This window comes from Hordeum vulgare, chromosome 5H (genome assembly GCF_904849725.1).
Source record: "Hordeum vulgare subsp. vulgare chromosome 5H, MorexV3_pseudomolecules_assembly, whole genome shotgun sequence".
Classification (NCBI taxonomy): Eukaryota; Viridiplantae; Streptophyta; class Magnoliopsida; order Poales; family Poaceae; genus Hordeum; species Hordeum vulgare.
The window spans coordinates 411,572,553-411,592,743 of record NC_058522.1 but is presented as its reverse complement, the minus strand read 5'-3'; the positions used below and the strand labels follow the sequence as shown (position 1 = coordinate 411,592,743).

The window sequence follows — 20,191 nt, the reverse complement described above, 5'->3', positions numbered from 1 at the left end:
GAGGAAATCTGCGTGATTCAGGGGTCAGACCAAACGAAAGTATATATATGATTTTTTCCAGACCAGAAGGAGTCCCCTGCACGAAAGCGGATTCCGGGAGGCGCACGAGGTGGCCACAAGCCCTCACGGCGCGGCTAGGGGGTGGCTCTGCGCCGTGCAGGCTTGTCGCCTCCTCGCGCACTTTCCGTACTACTTCCAATTTTTGTATTTTTCAAATATTCCAAAACGGAGAAAAATTCCTACTGGAAAAGTTTTGGACTCTATTTTCTTACCGAATCACATACCTCTTCGTTTTCGGAGTCTGAAACAGGCTGATAAATGTCCCTTAGGTATTCTTCCGGAGTTATGGTATTGATGATATTGCTTTCAACATTTATGGGAGTACCTGAGATATAATGCTTGATTCTCTGCCTATTTACCACTCTGGTACAATTACCTTCCGTGTTGTTGATCTTGATAGCATCGGAACGATATACTTCCTCAACAATATAGGGACCTTCCCATTTAGAGAGAACCTTGCCTGCAAAGAATCTTAAACGAGAGTTATATAGCAAGACATAATCACCTACATTGAACTCACGCTTTTGTATCCTCTTATCATGGCACCTCTTAACCTTCTCTTTGAACAGCTTGGCATTCTCATATGCCTGAGTTCTCCACTCATCAAGCGAGCTAATATCAAATAACCTATTCTCATCGACAAGTTTGAAATCAAAGTTGAGCTCCTTGATTGCCCAATAAGCTTTATGCTCTAGCTCAAGAGGTAAGTGACATGCTTTTCCATACACCATTTTGTACGGAGACATGCCCATGGGATTCTTATAGGCAGTTCTATAAGCCCACAGTGCATCATCGAGCTTCTTAGACCAATTCTTTCTAGACCTGTTGACGGTCTTTTGCAGAATTAGTTTAATCTCTGTGTTGCTTAGCTCTACTTGACCACTGGACTGAGGGTGGTAGGGAGACGCAATTCTATGATTGACATCGTACTTAGCAAGCGTTTTACGGAAAGCACCATGAATGAAGTGTGAACCACCGTCGCCCATTAGATATCTAGGGACTCCAAATCTAGGGAAGATAACTTCTTTCAGCATCTTGATAGAGGTGTTGTGATCAGCACTACTAGTGGGGATAGCTTCTACCCACTTAGTGACGTAATCAACAGCAACTAGGATATGAGTATACCCGTTGGATTTTGGAAAAGGTCCCATATAATCAAAGCCCCAAACATCAAATGGTTCAATGACAAGCAAATAGTTCATAGGCATTTCCTGACGTTTGCTAATATTACCTATTCTTTGACATTCATCACAAGACAAGACAAACTTACGGGCATCCTTGAAGAGAGTGGGCCAATAGAAACCTGATTGCAATACCTTGTGTGCAGTTCTATCTCCCGCATGGTGTCCTCCTAGGTCTCGGAGTGACACTTCTGTAGGATCTGTCCCTGTTCATGTTCAGGTACACAACGTCTAATAACACCATCTACTCCTTCCTTATAAAGGTGAGGATCAATCCAAAAGTAATGTCTCAAGTCGAAGAAGAACTTCTTCTTTTGCTGGTACGTGAAACTATGTGGTATGTATTTGGCAACGATATAGTTCGCATAATCTGCATACCACGGTGCACTACATGAAGTATTGATGACATTCAGTTGCTCACCGGGAAAGCTATCATCAATAGGTTGTGGGTCATCAAGAACGTTCTCCAACCTAGACAAGTTATCTGCTACTGGGTTATCAGCACCCTTTCTATCGACAACGTGCAAATCAAATTCTTGTAACAAGAGAACCCATCTGATAAGTCTAGGTTTAGCGTCCTTCTTCTCCATGAGGTACTTAATAGAAGCATGATCAGTGTGAATAGTGACTTTGGAATCAACTATGTAAGACCTGAACTTTTCACATGCAAACACGACTGCTAAAAATTCCTTCTCCGTAGTGGCATAGTTTCTCTGGGCACTGTCTAGAGTTTTACTAGCGTAGTGAATAACATTCAATTTCTTGTCAACTCATTGCCCTAGAACATCACCAACAGCATAATCACTAGCGTCACACATGATCTCAAAAGGCAAGTTCCAATCAGGTGGTTGAACAATAGGTGCAGTTATCAAAGCCCTCTTAAGTATTTTGAAGGCTTCCTCACAATCCTCGTCGAAGACAAAAGGAATATCCTTTTGCAAGAGGTTGTAAGAGGCCTAGAAATCTTAGAGAAGTCTTTAATGAACCTTCTATAGAAACCAACATGACCAAGGAAACTTCTTATCCCTTTGATATCTGTGGGGTATGGCATTTTCTCGATTGCATCAACCTTAGCCTTATCGACTTCAATACCTCTTTCAGAAATTTTATGTCCTAAGACTATGCCTTCATTAACCATAATGTGTCACTTCTCCCAATTCAAGACAAGATTGGTTTCTTTACATCTCTGTAAGACTCGATCAATGTTGCTGAGGCAGTCGTCAAAGGAAGACCCGTAAACGGAGAAGTCATCCATGAAAACCTCAACAATCTTTTCACAAAAGTCAGAGAATATAGCCATCATACATCTTTGAAAAGTGGCAGGTGCATTACATAAGCCAAAATGCATACGTCTATAAGCAAAGGTACCGAAAGGGCAGGTGAAAGTAGTCTTCTCCTAATCAGATTGTGCAACTGGTATTTGGGAGAAACCAGAATAACCGTCTAGAAAGCAGAAGTGTGTGTGTTTGGACAACCTTTCTAGCATTTGGTCGATAAAAGGAAAAGGGTAATGATCTTTCCTAGTGGCTTTATTCAATTTCCTAAAATCAGTCACCATCCTATAGCCAGTAATAATCCTGTGTGGGATCAATTCATCCTTATCATTAGGGACAACAGTAATGCCTCCCTCCTTAGGGACGCAATGCACCGGACTCACCCAATCGCTGTGAGCAACAGGATAAATGATACCTGCTTCCAGGAGCTTTAGTATTTCGTTTCTTACTACCTCTTTCATCTCAATATTCAATCTCCTTTAATGATCATCAACTCGTTTGAAATCAGGATCAATTTTAATCTTGTGCTGGCATAGGGTAGGACTAATGCCCTTAAGATCATCTAGAGTATATCCAATAGCCGCACGGTGCTTCCTCAGAGTTTTTAGTAACTTCTTTTCTTCTTGCTCTGAGAGGCTAGCACTAATATTAGCAGGATATATCTCCTTTTCATCAAGATAGGCATACTTAAGAGTATCAGGAAACTGTTTAAGCTCGAACATAGGATCACCCTTTGGTGGGGGTGGATCCCCAAGCATTTCAACATGCAAGTTATTCTTAAGGATAGGATACTGTTCTAAGACAACTCTATCTATCTCATCCCTTTCATCCATATGCATATCATTTTGATGCTCAAGCAAGTATTGCTCTAAGGGATCAGTAGGAGGCACGGCAATAGAGGCTAAGGCAATAGTTTCATCCCTACTAGGAAACTCCTTTTCATGAGGTTGTTTACCAAACTTAGAGAAATTGAACTCATGTGACACTCCTTCAAAGCCAATAGTGACAGTTTGTTTCTCACAATCAATATGAGCATTGACAGTATTGAGAAAAGGTCTACCAAATATGATGGGACAAAAGCTATCTTGTGCGGTAGCAAGAACGAGGAAATCAGCAGCATACTTTGTTTTACCACACAAGACTTCAACATCCCTAAAAATTCCCACATGGCAGATAGTATCTCTATTGGCAAGCTGAATAGTGACATCAATAGGCTCTATCTCAACAGGTGCAATCTCATCTTTGATTTCATCGTATAAGGATTGAGGTATTGCACTAACACTAGCACCCACGTCACATAAGCCATGATAACAATGATCTCCTATCTTAACAGAAACCACAGGCATGCCAACAACAGGCCTATGTTTGTCTCTAGCGTGAGGTTTAGCAATTCTAGCAGCATCTTCACAGAAGTGAATATTATGTCCCTCAACTTCTTCAGACAGAACATCTTTGATGATAGCAATGCTAGGTTCAACTCTAATTTGCTCAGGGGGTGTAGGTGTTCTAATATAGCCTCTACGTATCACAGTTGAAGCTTTAGAATGATCCTTTATCCTAACAGGAAAAGGTGGTTTCTCAATGTAATCACTGGGAACAAGAGGATCATTATAGGCAATGACTTTCTCTTCAACTGGAATGGGTCTAACTACATTGACTTCTAAAGGAGGATGATATTTGAACCACTTCTCTTTGGGGAGATCAATATGAGCGGCAAAAGATTCACACAATGAAGCTACTATCTCAGAGTCAAGTCCATACTTAGCGCTAAAGTCACAAAAAGTATTTGTCTCAACAAAGGATTTAACGTAATCAAAAGTGAAATTCATACCTGACTCCTTACCTTCTTCAAGCTCCCAATCTTCAGAGTTGTGTTTAATTCTCTCCAATAAATTCCATTTGAAGTCAATATCTCTCTTCATAAAAGAACCGGTACAAGAAGTGTCAAGCATGGTGCGATCATCATGAGAAAGCCGAGCATAGAAGTTCTGAATGATAATTTCTCTCGAGAGCTCATGATTGGGGCATGAATATAGCATTGATTTAAGCCTCCCCCAAGCTTGAGCGATGCTTTCTCTGTCACGAGGACAAAAATTGTAAATATAATTTCGATCATGATGTACTAAATGCATAGGATAAAACTTCTGATGAAATTCCAATTTCAACCGATTGTAGTCCCATGATCCAGTATCATCACATAGCCTATACCATGTCAACACCTTATCCTTCAAAGATAAAGGAAAGAACTTCTTCTTGACCTCATCCTCGGGCACACCTGCAAGCTTAAATAAACCACAAACTTCATCTACATAGATTAGATGCAAGTCTGGATGTGATGTTCCATCTCGTGTAAAAGGATTAGCCAGCAGTTTCTCAAGCATACCCGAAGGAAATTCAAAGCAAATATTTTCAGTAGGTGCAGCAGGTTGAGGAGCAACTATTTGTGCTTCCGTTCGAGGTGAATATACCCCGAACAAGCCCCTCAAAGGATTAGTATCCATAGTGACAAGTGACAATAAATTTCAGCACACTATATGAATGTTTCCTTACCAAGTTCCACTTACCAAAGGCACTTCACTCCCCGGCAACGGTGCCAGAAAAGAGTCTTGATGACCCACAAGTATAGGGGATCAATTGTAATCCTTTCGATAAGTAAGAGTGTCGAACCCAACGAGGAGCAGAAGGATCTGACAAGTGGTTTTCACCAAGGAAATATCTGCAGGCACTGAAATAGTCGGTAACAAGTGATTGTGTGGTGAGATGATCCGTAGAAAGCAACAAGTAACAAAAGTAGCAATGGTGCAACAAAGTGGCCCAATCCCTTTTGTAGAAAGGGACAAGCCTGGACAAAGTCTTATAGGAGGAAAAACGCTCCCGGGGACACACGGGAATTTCTGTCATGCTAGTTTCATCATGTTCATATGATTCGCGTTCGTTACTTTGATAGTTTGATATGTGGGTGGACCGGCGCTTGGGTACTGCCCTTACTTGGACAAGCATCCCACTTATGATTAACCCCTCTCGCAAGCATCCGCAACTACGAAAGAAGAATTAAAACAAAGTCTAACCATAGCATTAAACTAGTGGATCCAAATCATCCCCTTACGAAGTAACGCATAAACTAGGGTTTAAGCTTCTGTCACTCTAGCAACCCATCATCTACTTACTACTTCCCAATGCCTTCCTCTAGGCCCAAATAATGGTGAAGTGTTATGTAGTCGACGTTCACATAACACCACTAGAGAAAAACAACATACAACATATCAAAATACCGAACGAATACCAAATTCACATGACTATTATTAGCATGACTTATCCCATGTCCTCGGGAACAAAAGTAACTACTCACAAAGCATAATCATATTCATGATCACAGAGGTAATGAGTAGCATCAAGGATCTGAACATAAACTCTTCCACCAAATAATCCAACTAGCATCAACTACAAAGAGTAATCAACACTACTAGCAACCTTACAAGTACCAATCGGAGTCGCGAGACGGAGATTGGTTACAAGTGATGAACTAGGGTTTGGAGATGAGATGGTGACGAGTCCCCTCCGACGAGAGGAGTGTTGGTGATGACGATGGCGACGATTTCCCCCTCCGGGAGGGAAGTTTCCCCGGCAGGATCGTCCTGCCGGAGCTCTAGATTGGTTCTGCTCAAGTTCCGCCTCATGGCGGCGGTGAAACCACGAAAAAGCTCCTCCTTGATTTTTTTTTCTGGACGAAACCCTCCATATAGCAAAAGAGGGGGGTAAGTGGGCCTGCAGGGTGCCCACAAGCCCTCATGGCGCGGCCTGGGGGGTGGCCGCACCGTGCAGGCTTGTGGCCACCTGCACGCCCCCTCTGGCACTTCTTGGGCCCAGTATTTTATATAAATTGGGAAAAAATCCCCGTTGATTTTCACGACATTTGGAGTTGCGCAGAATAGGTATCTCAACTTCACTCCACTTTCAGGCCAGAATTCCAGTTGCCGGTATTCTCCCTCTTCATGTAAACCTTGAAAAATAAGAGAGAAAAGGCATAAGAATAGTACCGTGAAGTGAAATAACAGCCAAAGAAGCGATAAATATCAACATGAAAACATGATGCAGAATGGACGTATCAGCGTGCTCCCGGCAGTACGTCCATGTGGGTGTGTGCCGCCGCTATTGGGAGACAAGGACGCCGCTCCCGTGGAGAGACGTCCACTTGCCGAACAACTGGCAACTGTCCGCCGATCGGGTGTCAATCCCATCGGTACCAACGAGCGGTCGTGCCCGCCGCAACGAGATCCAATGCCGCCGACGCCACCTCCCCGACGACCTCTACTACGACCCGAGGTACGCCATGGATTCCCCCCTGTGGGACACTTGGTTTTGTGATGAGCACGAGTGCGGCGCGTGACCTATTTTGCCGGCGAACATAACAGCCCGCAGCGGGCACGTGCAAAGCACCCTCGCCAGGTGCGCGGGCATACGCGGGTGCGCGGCCTCACGCCGACCCCGTCGCTGTCACCCTCTCTGTCGCCACCACTACCTCCTCGCATGACCGAAGAGGAGGAGACCCGGCTCGTGCAGCGTGTCATGGAAGATTCCATGAACACGTACGATGAGCGCCAGTGGGTGGGGCTGGAGGAGATGACGGCCCTCTCCGCAGCCGGTGACGTGGCCATCCCGGAGGAGCAGCCCGTGGCGATGAAGGAGGAGGTGCACGAGGAGCAGCCAGTGTCGCGTTCCCCCGAATATGGTGGGCAGCGTTGGACGTGGTCGTGCACGGCCACGGAGATGGCCCAGGGAGTGGGGGCCAAGCCTTGGTGCCCCATGCCGCCGCAGTCACCAGAGCGCGAGTCATCGATGCGCGGGGAGGTGGTGCAGGCGCCGCTAGCACCGCCAACCTTCCAGGGGTCACCGGCCCACCTCTGGACGATGCCGCCGTACATCGACCTCACTGGCGACGATGACGACAACGGCGGCGCCTGAAGACGACGACGGGCACGGCAGCAGCATAGGGCGGCGCATTTTTTTTGAAATTATGTTAATTAAGGACTTTGGGTCGTGGGGCCGTTGAACAATGTTTTATTAATGTATAATTATTAATGTTTGCATTTTATTTACATTTTCTGGCATTTTTTTGTTTATTTCAATTTTTTAATGTCCTATCCGCCCCAAATGATTGGGGTGCGGCCGCGCATTGAACGCACTTATCCGGCCATGGACCGTTTCGGACATGGACAGCTCCATTATCATTTCAAACGGACAAAATCCGGACCAAACGGATGTCCGAATGAGGTTGCGCGTTGGAGTTGGCCTTATGCGAAGAATACAAACAGTGGCAATACTAAAAGGAAAAGGTGTCCCATGCTACTAGGGGTGGGCACTATAAAACCGAAAACCGAAAAACCAAACCGAACTTAACTGTATTAACCGATTTGTCAGTTTATTTGGTGGTTTGATTTTTTGCTTCGATGGGAAATTTTAAGGTTGTTCGATGTTTTGTGTTTGTTCGGTTTTTGGTGCCCAGAAACCGAATAGACCGAACAAACCGATATGTGGTATACCCCATGTAATACCTTGTTTCCGAAAGTGCAACAGTATGGAGGCATCACACATTTCTCCGCACATAATACATTTCACGTTTCATGTGGTTTTTCTACTTAATTATGGTTACTATTTTGCTTGACCGAATAAACCATAGAATGATATTAAGCTTGCTAGAACTTGTGATTATCTTTTTGCATATTATACAATCAAATCAGTGATATCGAGTTATTTCACTTATACTGACAAGTGCATGAATTTTGGTTTTTCGGTTAACCGAACAAACCGAACCGATATATTATGGTTAATATGGTTTGGTTCCTAAATTTTGAATGATTATTTCGGTTTCTATTCTTTCAAAACCGAAATTATATAAAACCAAATAAACCGAGCCGTATTAATCATATAAACCGAACACCCAGCCCTACATACCCAGCCCTACATGCTACGGCGGTCGCCATCGGCGTCGCCATGATTGCGACTCGGAGAGCGACGGCCCGACACGCCCGGCCCTCAGCGGCCCCACACCCCAACCCCCGTCCGCCCACTCCGCGTCTCAACTCTCAACGGCCCCGCCGCCCTGGCACCTCCTCTTATCCGTCGAGATTCGCGCCCCGTAGCGGATCCAGCCGGTCACGTCTCGTCTAGTCGACACGCACGAGACGGCAGCCACTGAGGCAAAGCATCATATACATCCATCCCCCCCTGCTCCGTCCATCCAAAATTAAACAAGGACGAAAGCAACCGACGAAGAGGGAGGAGGTGCGGGCGGAGAAGAGAGAAAAGTCGCCGGCTCGTCGCAGCCGCCGCCGTCGCCGCCCTCCGCTCCCGATCGAGGGCCTGCTTCGTTCGCACCGTAGAGGTACCCCGTCCGTTTCCCGCTTTCTCGTTGTTTCCTTAGCCGCCCGATTCCGCGCGGTGGTTCGTTGATCTGATTGACTGATTGGTTCTGTTGGTCCGGCCGGTAGGTTTGGTTCGTTGGTCTCTTCAGTCTATAAGAACTCGACAGCTCGCCGCCACCTACCTACCATTTGGTGCGAGTTCCTTCCGGGAGTAATTGAAACCTCTGGGGGGCAGTTGGTATGACAGGTCCTTCCTCGAAGCCTCAATGCAGCCTCCGCATCTGCTGGTGAGTCCTGTTTGGTGGACTTCGTCGTGCTGAGATTGGGCGCTTGTTTCTTGGATTCTAAGAGCTAGGTTGAAGTAGAACCCTGCGTTGGCTGTGGCCTGTCCGGCTGGGTCATGGAGGTATGTAAAGCTAATCGGGTTTGCAGATTGTTGTAATTGTTGCTCTTCTCATGCTGACATGTTGTGATTGTTTCATGAATTTGCAACAGCCAGGGCTGATCGCTGTTGCTCTAGCATGATCAGCCGCGGTCTCCGGTGAGCATGTCCTTGCCTAGCAAGACTTTGATGGGAGAGAAGAAAGCAAAGGCTGTGGAGGAGAATGCTCGGCTGCTCTGCAGTGATGCGCTCACCGAGGTCTTCCACAGGCTGCCTGCCCGCACGCTCGCTTCTTGCAGGATGGTATGCAAATCCTGGATGTCATTGCTTTCCGATGTGCATTTTGTTCACGAGCACCTAAACCGGAGCCAGCAGAAATTGCTGCTCTTTGCAAATGACAGAGCAAATGATAGGTCTCTTGCCATGGTGCTCGCTGACGCCAATGGATACATGTACCAGCTGTCTAGGCCCTTGGTTTCTCAGACCCTGTTTGTGCACAACTCTTGCAACGGCCTGCTCTGCCTAGGTGATAGTAAAGGAGCAGTGGAGTTGCTGAACCCGACAACCGGTGAATCTCTTGTGTTGCCGAAGCCAATGTACACTGCAGGAAGCAGCCAGTTCTCATCATGCAACTGGCACTGCTTGGGGTTTTGCCCGTCAACTAAGCAACACAAGATTGCACATTTTTATCCGGGAGCTCATGCTGGTTCTCTTGAGGTGCTCTGTGAGATATACACAATTGGAGATAGAGACTGGAGACAAATTGGGAGTCTCCGCGGGGCACCAATAGATAGAGGTATACATGTGAATGGTTCAGTCTACTATTTGACAAGGTTCCGTTACATTTCCTCATCACGTATCAATTGTTTGAATTTTCAAAATGAAAAGTTTGATGTCTTGATGCTTCCTCCACGCAAGACTTATGGAGGGCATTGTTCTTTGTCCGAGCTCGAGGGAAAACTATGTTTGTTAGTTGTGGATGGTGCGCTTGAAGGTATACCTCGTACAATGGACATATTAATGCTCGATAATGATGATAAGCAGAGTTGGACTCACAGATACCACATATCTTTGCCTTCGTTGATGCAATCATGTTATTTCACTCCAAGACACACACTCTTCCATGATTCCAAAATTTGGGTGCAGTTGTTTGCTCGAAACCTCTATTGTTATGATCCAAATTCAAACTCCGAGGAATTGGAGATTGCCTGTCCAGAATCTGAGTTTCCTTTCAGCATTCATACATTTGTTGAAAGCATAATTCCTCTGCGTCAAGATTATTTCATCAAGAACATAGAGTGATGTTGAAGATAGATTTCAGCTTATAGATTTACATTATCTTTGTTGTTTTCTCTTTTCATAAACGGAACTGTTAACCGCCTTAATTTAGCCTACTTTATCACTTTTTTGTAATTAGTTATAAAAACAATCTGAAATTTTTCCTAACAACTCCTCTTGTCTTATTATAAGAGTTGCATTAATTGTAATTCATAATGTTACGAAGACTTTATCTGAAATTGAAGTGTGGTTGTCAGTGCACCCATTTTTGTGTGTTTTAAAATGGATGCAGATTGTTCACATGATACTATCCACTTTGCCTTAATAAATATTTGTAAATGCAGTCTCAGGCATTTCCTCTTCATTAGCCTGGTGCAGAATCAGCGCACCTGAACTGCCAAACGTCAGGCATCACAGGTTCTTCTGCGATTGCGGTTAATTGCCGCTCCCCATTACCATTTCCTCAGCATCCATCCTAGCTCTAGGAGGCGTTTGGTTGCTCGCATTTGGGTCAACCAGGCCTCCACGGGGCAAAAACGTGTTGTTTGGTTGCATGGGTGGCGCTCATGTTTCGGTCCGCAAGAAATTTAAAGTAGTTCCCGGCCTAGCCCGCGGGCTACTCCCTCTCCCTCTCCTGTCATCGTCCATTCACACCACTCACTCTCACTTTCCTCACCGTACTTTGCTCTCCTCTCCTCTTTTTCGATGACTCGCCCGTCGCTGCGTCATCCGCTGATCCGATCAGCGCCGTCAGAACCACATCCACGAGCGGTGGGTTGTTGGCTTGGCGAACTCCGAGGTGGACCTGATGCGGGCTTTGCGGGTGTCGGCTCCGCTGTGCACTAGGCCATCACACCCGGCCAATGTGGTGTTGGCCGCTCCCGCTCCGCCGCCCTATTCGGACCTAGTGGTCATGGGTTCGGTGGCACCGTTGGAGGGGTTGGCAACCGCGTCGCTGGTCGGAACCCCTGGTGGTGGTTTTTTTCCATCCGAGGGTTTGTTCCATGGACGCCGACGCCCTCCTCCTCGATCGCACGCGTGGCCACGAGCATCGGGTCAATCCCGATGGCCGTTGGCATTGACGGCTCCTCGTCCTCTTCATCGGCCATCTCTTTCCCGCCGAGGTTTTCTCCCCAGTCGGCGTATGCTCAAGCTGCTCCAGTAAAAACGAAACCCCCTCTTTGCTCGTATATGTTTAGATTAGGGTTTTCACCATTAGCATGCATTGGATTTGATTCGATTCAATTTCAATTGAACCGAATCGAATCGATTGGATTCGATCCCTTCTTGCATGGTACTGTTCATAGGCAGGATACTAGTGTTCTTGCTTGTTAGGTGTTTGATGTGCATGCTTAGTAGTGTTCATAGGTAGGATAGTTGTGTTCATAGGCATGCGAGATTGTTGCATGTTTCATGTTCAAGCGTAGTGCATACTCCTTAGCGCTTAGTGTTGCTCATGATGTACACTGTGTTCATGGGCATGGTAGATAGGTGTTGTGTTTCATGTTCATGCTTAGTGCTTATGTGCAACAATGTGTTCATCATGCTAGTTAGGTGTTGTGTTTGATGTTCGTGCTTAGGGTTCATGATGCAAGTTAGGTAGACAAGTGTTGTGTTTGATGATCATGCTTAGGGTTCATGTGCTAGTTAGCTATATTGGCGTTGTCTCTGATGTTCATGCTTCGTGTTCATGTGCATGCGAGCTAGATTGATGTTGGAATGGGCATGCTATGTTGCATGATTTCGCTATGTGCATGGTATTCATGGTAGATAAGACCAATGTGTTTGCTACTTTAGGTAGTAATAATACAAATGTAGCATGCCAATGCCCATGTTACTAATCGATGTCATCTTACCTCACAAGGTGATGAAGATGGAGTGGGACGCCGGAGCAGGAGCCCATTGTTGGGGAACGTTGCATGGGAAACAAAAAATTTCCTACGTGTAAACAGATCTATCCATGGTGATGATCATCTATGAGTGGAGAGATTGCATCTACATACCTTTGTAGATCGCTAAGCGGAAGCGTTCAAGAACGCGGTTGATCTAGTGGTACGTCTTCGTGATCCAATCACGAACCGTCCCGCGATCTCCCGATCAAGTGCCGAACGGACGGCACCTCCGCGTTCAACACACGTACAGCTTGGTGACGCCTTCACCTCCTCGATCCAGCGAGCGATGGTGAAGTAGCAGCCCGAGTCCTCTGATAGCACGATGGCGTGGTGAGGTGTTGGGGGCTTCGCGAAGGGGTTATGGAGGAGGGAAACTGCGAGGGAGAGGAGGGCCAGCGCCACGACAAGATTGTCGTGTGGTTGCCTCCTCTTTACCTCTCTATATATAGGAGGAAGGTGTGACGCCCTTGATTAATCGTACGCTAATCATACACGCAAATGCATACGATCAAACTCAAGGACTCACGGGAAGATATCACAATGCAACTCTAGACACAAATAAAACAATACAAGCTTCATATTACAAACCAGGGGCCTCGAGGGCTAGAATACGGAAGCTCGATAAACACACGAGTCAGCGGAAGCAACAATATCTAAGTATAGACATTAAACATGGGGTGCCTTAGAGAAGGCTAGCACAAAAGAGACACGATCGAACGAGGCGAGGCCTCCTACCTGGGAACCTCCTAAACTACTCCTCGTCTTCAGCGGCCTCCACGAAGAAGTCACCATCGGGATGGCAGTCGTCATCGGTGGGATACTCCATCTTCTGGGCTCCATCATCTGGTCGCAGCAACGGATCAAGGGGGCAAAGGGTGAGCAAAGCAATGGTGAGTACTCATACAAAGTACTCGCAAGACTTACATCAGAATTATGCTAAGTATGCAACAGTATCAAAGAAGGGGGGTTTATATGTGGACTGACTGCAGCAATGCGAGAATAGAGAGAAGGCCTAGTCCTATCGAAGACTAGCATCTTCAGGGTCTTGCAGCAATAGACGAGAGTAGAACAGGGTAACACAATAATAGTCATATTGTTGCATCAATATTAATATGAGGTCACGCCCAGAGATCCTCCCTCGACTCCCTCCGAGGTAGCAATCCCGGGGCAACATTCCAGTTAAGTAACAATTGTAGTTGTATAAGATCAAGGCGCAACTCCAAGTCGTCGTGTAACCGTGGACACGACTATTCGAATAGATAAGTTCTTCCCTGCAGGGGTGCACAACATATTCCCCGTCACGCTCGATAACACTCTGGCTGGACACACTTTTATGGGTCATGCCCGGCCTCGGAATATCGACACGTCGCAGCCCCACCTAAGCTCAACACAGAATCCAACCCGTCGGTCTAACTCCTAAGCACAAAGGGGTCATGGGCCCACTTGCCCTCTACGCTCCTGCACGATGCAAGAGCGGCCGATGTCAGTCCTAGCACCCCTTAATACAAGAGCGATGCATCGCAGGACCACTCGGGCGCGTGCCGCTCCATTGCTGACGTCATAAGAGCTTCGGCTGATACTGCGACGCCGAGTACCCATAATTCTTCCCACGCAGACGGTTAGTGCGTAATAAGGCCTTCCGACCAACCCAGATCAAATACCCAAATCCATTATCATTTTAATTAAGTCAACGACACAACCACGCGGGAATCCACCCGCCTAACATCTATTCATCAAAGATCCCAGTAACAAGGTCAAGTAACTATGTGGTTGTAACATCAGGGGGGTCCGAGGTATCACCCTCGTTGGGTGCCGAACGATGTAACTGTCAAGGTGGACTTAGAGGAAGCACCCTCGAGGGTCCCACACTTGAGGGGTTGCACGACAGAGACATCGTCGGGAATGGTGAAAGAGGAATCACATTCGATAACCACGACCGACTAGCTGTACTACAGAGATATCATCCTGAGTACTTCGCGAGGTGTCACCCTCGGTACCCGATAGTAGCTCTGTAGTGCCGCACAACTAAGGAGGGTGTAAGTGATGTGTCATATCTGGCTCGTCGATCAGGGATCGAGACTTGATGATAAAGTGGGGCAACTGGACTACGGGGTCAAAGGGGAAGACTGCTCCACCTATACTAAACAGTTTAAAGTCTGGTACTGAAAGTAACAGTTCATCGAAAATTAGGCTATGCATCAGATATAGGAGCTAACTACAATAGTAACAAAATACTAATGCAAGCATGAGGGAGAAAGAATAGGCGATATAGGAATGATCAAGGCGGGTTTGCTTACCTGGTTGCTCTGCGGCAAAGGATTGGTCGCGAGGAGGGTAGATGTACCCGGCAGCAGCGTCAGTCTCGGGGTCTACCGGTAAGAAGAGGGGGGAGAAACAATAAATAACAGCAACATGTGCAACACTAAGCATGACATGACAATATGCAGGTCTAGGCATGAGCTAACGCAGAACATCCGTCATAGACGGGTCGGAAGAATATCTGACGATATTTTCCGGGCTTGTGGCTACTAATGGACAAATGAAAATTGATGGAAAAGTTCCATGTTTGCGATGCTAGGGATGTGTGACAAATGAATGGACGGCGTACCCGGGGTCGTCCCGTTCTGCTGATCAACTTCCATGTTGAAAATATTTTCATCTGACAAATGAATGGACGGCGTATCCGGGGTCTTCTCGTCCAGTGGGTCCCATGTGTCATAGGCACAATTATTATTAGAGTTAAATAACTATTTAAACAAATTAATTAGTGGGTGGGACCCAGCTGTCATACACTGCCTAGTATATTTTATTTATCCTTAGTTAACAGATTTAGCTAGCAACTCATTTAATTAACTTACCTAATCTTTAAATATTACAATTAATTAAATATTTATTTATCTATTATTATTATATTAAATCTCATTATTCAAAACAGTAATTATTGTTTAAATAACTAATTAATTCAATTAATTAATTTATTAATATTAATTATTTATAAAACTATTTTTACTTTTATTTTGCATGTTTTTAGGAGGGACCCTACGTGCCATTTGGTGGGTGATGTGGGGCCCATACGTCATTGGAACAACGAGAGTTACATATTCTATACTACACGCACACACAATGTGTACACGTAATTATATCCATATATGCATATATATATACACACACATACACATATGCATACATCTATCCATCTGCACAAACATACACTTTTACACACATGGATACATTGCATACATATATATATATTCTTACACACACACTTTTTTGGTTTCCCTTTCTTTTACAACACGCAATTAACAGGGGTGTTGCTGGATCAAATGGAGAAGGGAGAGAACGGGCTCACAGCTCCTGTAGGGAGGAGACAATGGGCTCGGTAAAGGGCGGCAACCGACGATGGTGGGATGGCGCCGGTGGTGGCCGATGGGGATGAGCCGTCGGGGCGGCGGACGGCGCCGGCGTCGAGGCGGTGGAGCCCGGTGCGGCCCCAGCAAGGAACGGCCGGGGAGGGCCGGCGTAACGAGGCGGGGCCGGCGCATGGGCGCGGTGGGGCGACTCTGGTGCGACCCGGGGGCGGCGTGCGATGGCGAGGGGCGAGGGCGCTCGCGGGGGCAGGGAGGAGCAAGAGGTTGGGGGAGTGAGGGAGATCGGCGAGGGGAGGGGCGAGCGCTGAGGGCGGCCCGGCTGGAGAGGGAGCGCTAGGGGAGGCGCCCGAGGAGGAGGCGGGGAGTGGCCCCGACGGCGGCGGGCGGCGGGTGAAGGTGAGGGGCAGCGGCGGGATGAGGTGAGCGAGCGGGGAAGAGAGAGTTTTGGTCGTGGGCTCCTGGGGGTGGTGAACGAGAGCGAGGGGAGAGATGGAGTGGGTCGACGTGATCTGGGGCGTGGGGAGATCGAGGGAGTTGGTGGGGAGGGTTGATACGTCCATTTTGCATCATGTTTTATGTTGATATTTATCGCTTATTTGGCTGTTATTTCACTTCACGGTACAATTCTTATGCCTTTTCTCTCTTATTTTGCAAGGTTTACATGAAGAGGGAGAATGCCGGCAACTGGAATTCTGGCCTGAAAGTGGAGCAAAGTTGAGATACCTATTCTGTGCAAGTCCAAACGCCGTAAAAACAACAAGGATTTTTTTCCTGATTTATCAAAAATACTGGGCCGAAGAAGTGCCAGAGGGGCGCCAGGGGTTGGCCACAAGCCTGCACGGCGCGGCCACCCCCCAGGCCGCGCCATGAGGACTTGTGGGCAACCTGCTGGCCCACTTGCCCCCCTCTTTTGCTATATGAAGGGTTTCGTCCAGAAAAAAAATCAAGGAGGAGCTTTTTCGTGGATTCGCCACCGCCACGAGACGGAACTTGAGGAGAACCAATCTAGAGCTCCGGCAGGACGATCCTGCCGGGGAAACTTCCCTCCTGGAGGGGGAAATCGTCGCCATCGTCATCACCAACACTCCTCTCATCGGAGGGGACTCGTCACCATCAACATCTTCATCAACACCATCTCATCTCCAAACCCTAGTTCATCACTTGTAACCAATCTCCGTCTCGCGACTCCGATTGGTACTTGTAAGGTTGCTAGTAGTGTTGATTACTCTTTGTAGTTGAGGCTAGTTGGATTATTTGGTGGAAGAGTTTATGTTCAGATCCTTGATGCTATTCATTACCTCTCTGGTCATGGATATGATTATGCTTTGTGAGTAGTTACTTTTGTTCCTGAGGACATGGGATAAGTCATGCTAATAGTAATCATGTGAATTTGGTATTCGTTCGGTATTTTGATATGTTGTATGTTGTTTTTCCTCTAGTGGTGTTATGTGAACGTGAATACATAACACTTCACCATTATCTGGGCCTAGAGGAAGGCATTGGGAAGTAGTAAGTAGATGATAGGTTGCTAGAGCGACAGAAGATTAAACCCTAGTTTATGCGTTACTTCGTAAGGGGCTGATTTGGATCCACTAGTTTAATGCTATGGTTAGACTTTGTCTTAATTCTTCTATCGTAGTTGCGGATGCTTGCGAGAGGGGTTAATCATAAGTGGGATGCTTGTCCAAGTAAGGGCAGTACCCAAGCGCCGGTCCACCCACATATCGAACTATCAAAGTAACGAACGCGAATCATATGAACATGATGAAACTAGCATGACAGAAATTCCCGTGTGTCCTCGGGAGTGTTTTTCCTCCTATAAGACTTTGTCCAGGCGTGTCCCTTGCTACAAAAGGGATTGGGCCACTTTGCTGCACCGTTGCTACTTTTGTTACTTGTTTCTTGCTACGAATCATCTCACCACACAATCACTTGTTACCGATAATTTCAGTGCTTGCAGATATCTCCTTGCTAAAAACCACTTGTCAGATCCTTTTGCTCCTCGTTGGGTTCGACACTCTTACTTATCGAAAGGACTACGATTGATCCCCTATACTTGTGGGTCATCAAGGGGGCGCTCGCGAGGGGGATCCCCTCGTGGGTTCCCCTGGCGGCGGGGGCAGGAAACGGGGAGGGCTTGGTAGCGCTTAGGGTTTGCCCCCCCCGGTTATAGTGGGCTGGTTAGATGGGTCGGTTAGGGCCAGCCGAGTGGGGTGGGGAGGGTCTTTTTCTTTTTCTTTTCAGATTCTATTTTTTCTTTTTATTTGTCTATTAATAGTTTTAGTTTTACTTTACTTTAGCGAAACTAAATCCCCTCAAATTTAATAATTCTTAAAGAAAAATTTCTTAAGTAATATTTGACAAACATCAAACATTATTATTTATTTATTCATTTCATCTGAAAACTATTATGGATTGACTTTATTTATTTATTTTTAAAATTTGAATTCAAACCGTTTTAAACTAATGTGAATTTAACAATAGCAACCACGATGATGTGGCACCATTAGCATAGGTTTACTTAGTTTAATTATGGAGGTTAGTGTAGCAACAGCTGAGGATGTCACAACTCTCCCGTACTAACAAGAATTCTCGTCCCGAGAATTTAGAGGTAGAAGGAAAGAGCTTCGGGTATTCATCACGAAGATGATCCTCGTGTTCCCAAGTGGCTTCATCTTCAGAATGATTTGACCATTTCACTTTAAGGAACTTGGTGACCTAGTGACGAGTCTGACGTTCAGCCTGGTCGAGAATGCGGACCGGATGCTCCTTATAAGAGAGGTCTTGTTGCAGCTCAAGCATATCATGATCCACTGCTCGAATAGGATCCTTGAAGCAGCGGCGGAGCTGAGACACATGGAAGACATCGTGAACCTGAGAATGGTTCGCCAACAGTTCTAATTTATAAGTCACTTTTCCACGCTTATCGAGAACAGCGAAAGGACCAATATAGCAAGGAGCTAACTTGCCCTTGATCCCGAAATGGTGTGCACCTCTCATTGGTGTGACACGAAGATAAGCCTTTTCGTAAGGTTGATAGACCATATCCTGATGATGACGGTCATACTGATTCTTCTGATGAGACTAAGCAGCCTTCAGCTTCTCATGGATAATGCATACTTGATCTTCAGCATGTTGGACAACATATGGACCGAAGAGTGATCGGTACTTTGAACGGTGGCTCGGGAATTTCATACGAGCCAAGTGCAAATGATACTTTGGAGTCAAGGGTGTACAGTAGAGTCAGGTTTCAATCCTGTGGAACTTTGGGTTATGGGTCCACCATGTGGGCCAAGAATAGGCAGAGCAGCGACATCTTATATGGTCTTGGTAGCAAGACATGTCAGGGGATAACCTATCAGTTATGTTGGCAACAACATCGATAACAAGGGCGGGGGACGAATAGAACCATTTTCCTGCTCATTGAAACAAGGCGGACCAATAGGCAAGGCTCTCGTCCACCGGCGGTTACTGGAATGTTATCCAGAATAGTAACAGGGTTTTACTGACATTGTTGTATCCCGAGATTTTTACCTAAGCAGGGAATTAATACTGCTTAGATAAGTTATGTCACAAGAAAGGTCAAACAGACCAATAGGAAGGAAAATGTGTTCACACACACAAGTATTAAAGTATACCATTCCCGTGAAAACAGAGTGTGGTATACATGATAGGTCATCAAGTACATAACCATTTAGACAAAGAGGCAAGGAGAATCATGATGTTTACCCATTCCATACTGTTTGGGATAATTGATCAGGAACACTTTAGCATTGCGCTTCCAATGTTCCTGTTGAAATTTGAAGTACCACATCCGTGCTTCGAGGTAGTGTCGACATGGTCATCAGGTAAGGGCCGGACCAATGGGTACACAAAGAGGATTCATGAGGAACAACTTATGAAATAAGTGGTAGAATGGCTAACCTTACGTATGGAAGAATTTATAACAATAGGTCCTTCGGCCCGGTGTTCCAGACAAGACATCACCGTACCGGGTTACATAAGACCAAAGTTAAAATTATTGGGAAATGTTCCAACCATCATATCTGCCCGAGATTCATATTTGATTGATTTCGGGACACCTCAGACTCAAGATGCCTGAGAAGAAAGATGAAGATGCAAGATTCTCATGATATGAGCTACACAAGCAATTCTTGAATCATGAGTTTGATTGTAAGACATATGAACACAATGTCAAGACATTCGTGCCCACAAAGAATTCTTACGTCCAAATGCAACTGAGTTCTCATTTGGAAACCATCATCGAGGATAACAAGGCTCCATGTGTAAGTCTGGATTAGCTCTTATGAAGGAACTTCTTTTCCTTGATCAAATCATTCCGTGGCTTCGCGTGCTAAGAGAAGTTATATGAAGTGAAGATAACAAATCTTGAA

At 46.0% G+C, this 20,191-nt stretch overlaps 1 protein-coding gene across 1 annotated transcript; it reads left to right on the top strand.

The window, feature by feature from the left end:
• The first annotated feature begins 8,745 nt into the window (after positions 1-8,745).
• On the top strand, positions 8,746-10,802 carry LOC123452663 (putative F-box protein At2g02030). Its single transcript, XM_045129360.1, has 3 exons — positions 8,746-8,897; positions 9,004-9,283; positions 9,373-10,802. The coding sequence occupies exon 3, from the start codon at positions 9,425-9,427 to the stop codon at positions 10,559-10,561; it is 1,137 nt and encodes a 378-aa protein (XP_044985295.1). The 5' UTR covers positions 8,746-8,897; positions 9,004-9,283; positions 9,373-9,424; the 3' UTR covers positions 10,562-10,802.
• The last annotated feature ends 9,389 nt before the right edge of the window (positions 10,803-20,191 follow it).

What these genes read in the sequence shown, in the direction of transcription:
- LOC123452663 (XM_045129360.1), top strand. Translation starts at nt 9,425, where the DNA reads ATGTCCTTGCCTAGCAAGACTTTGATGGGAGAGAAGAAAGCAAAGGCT.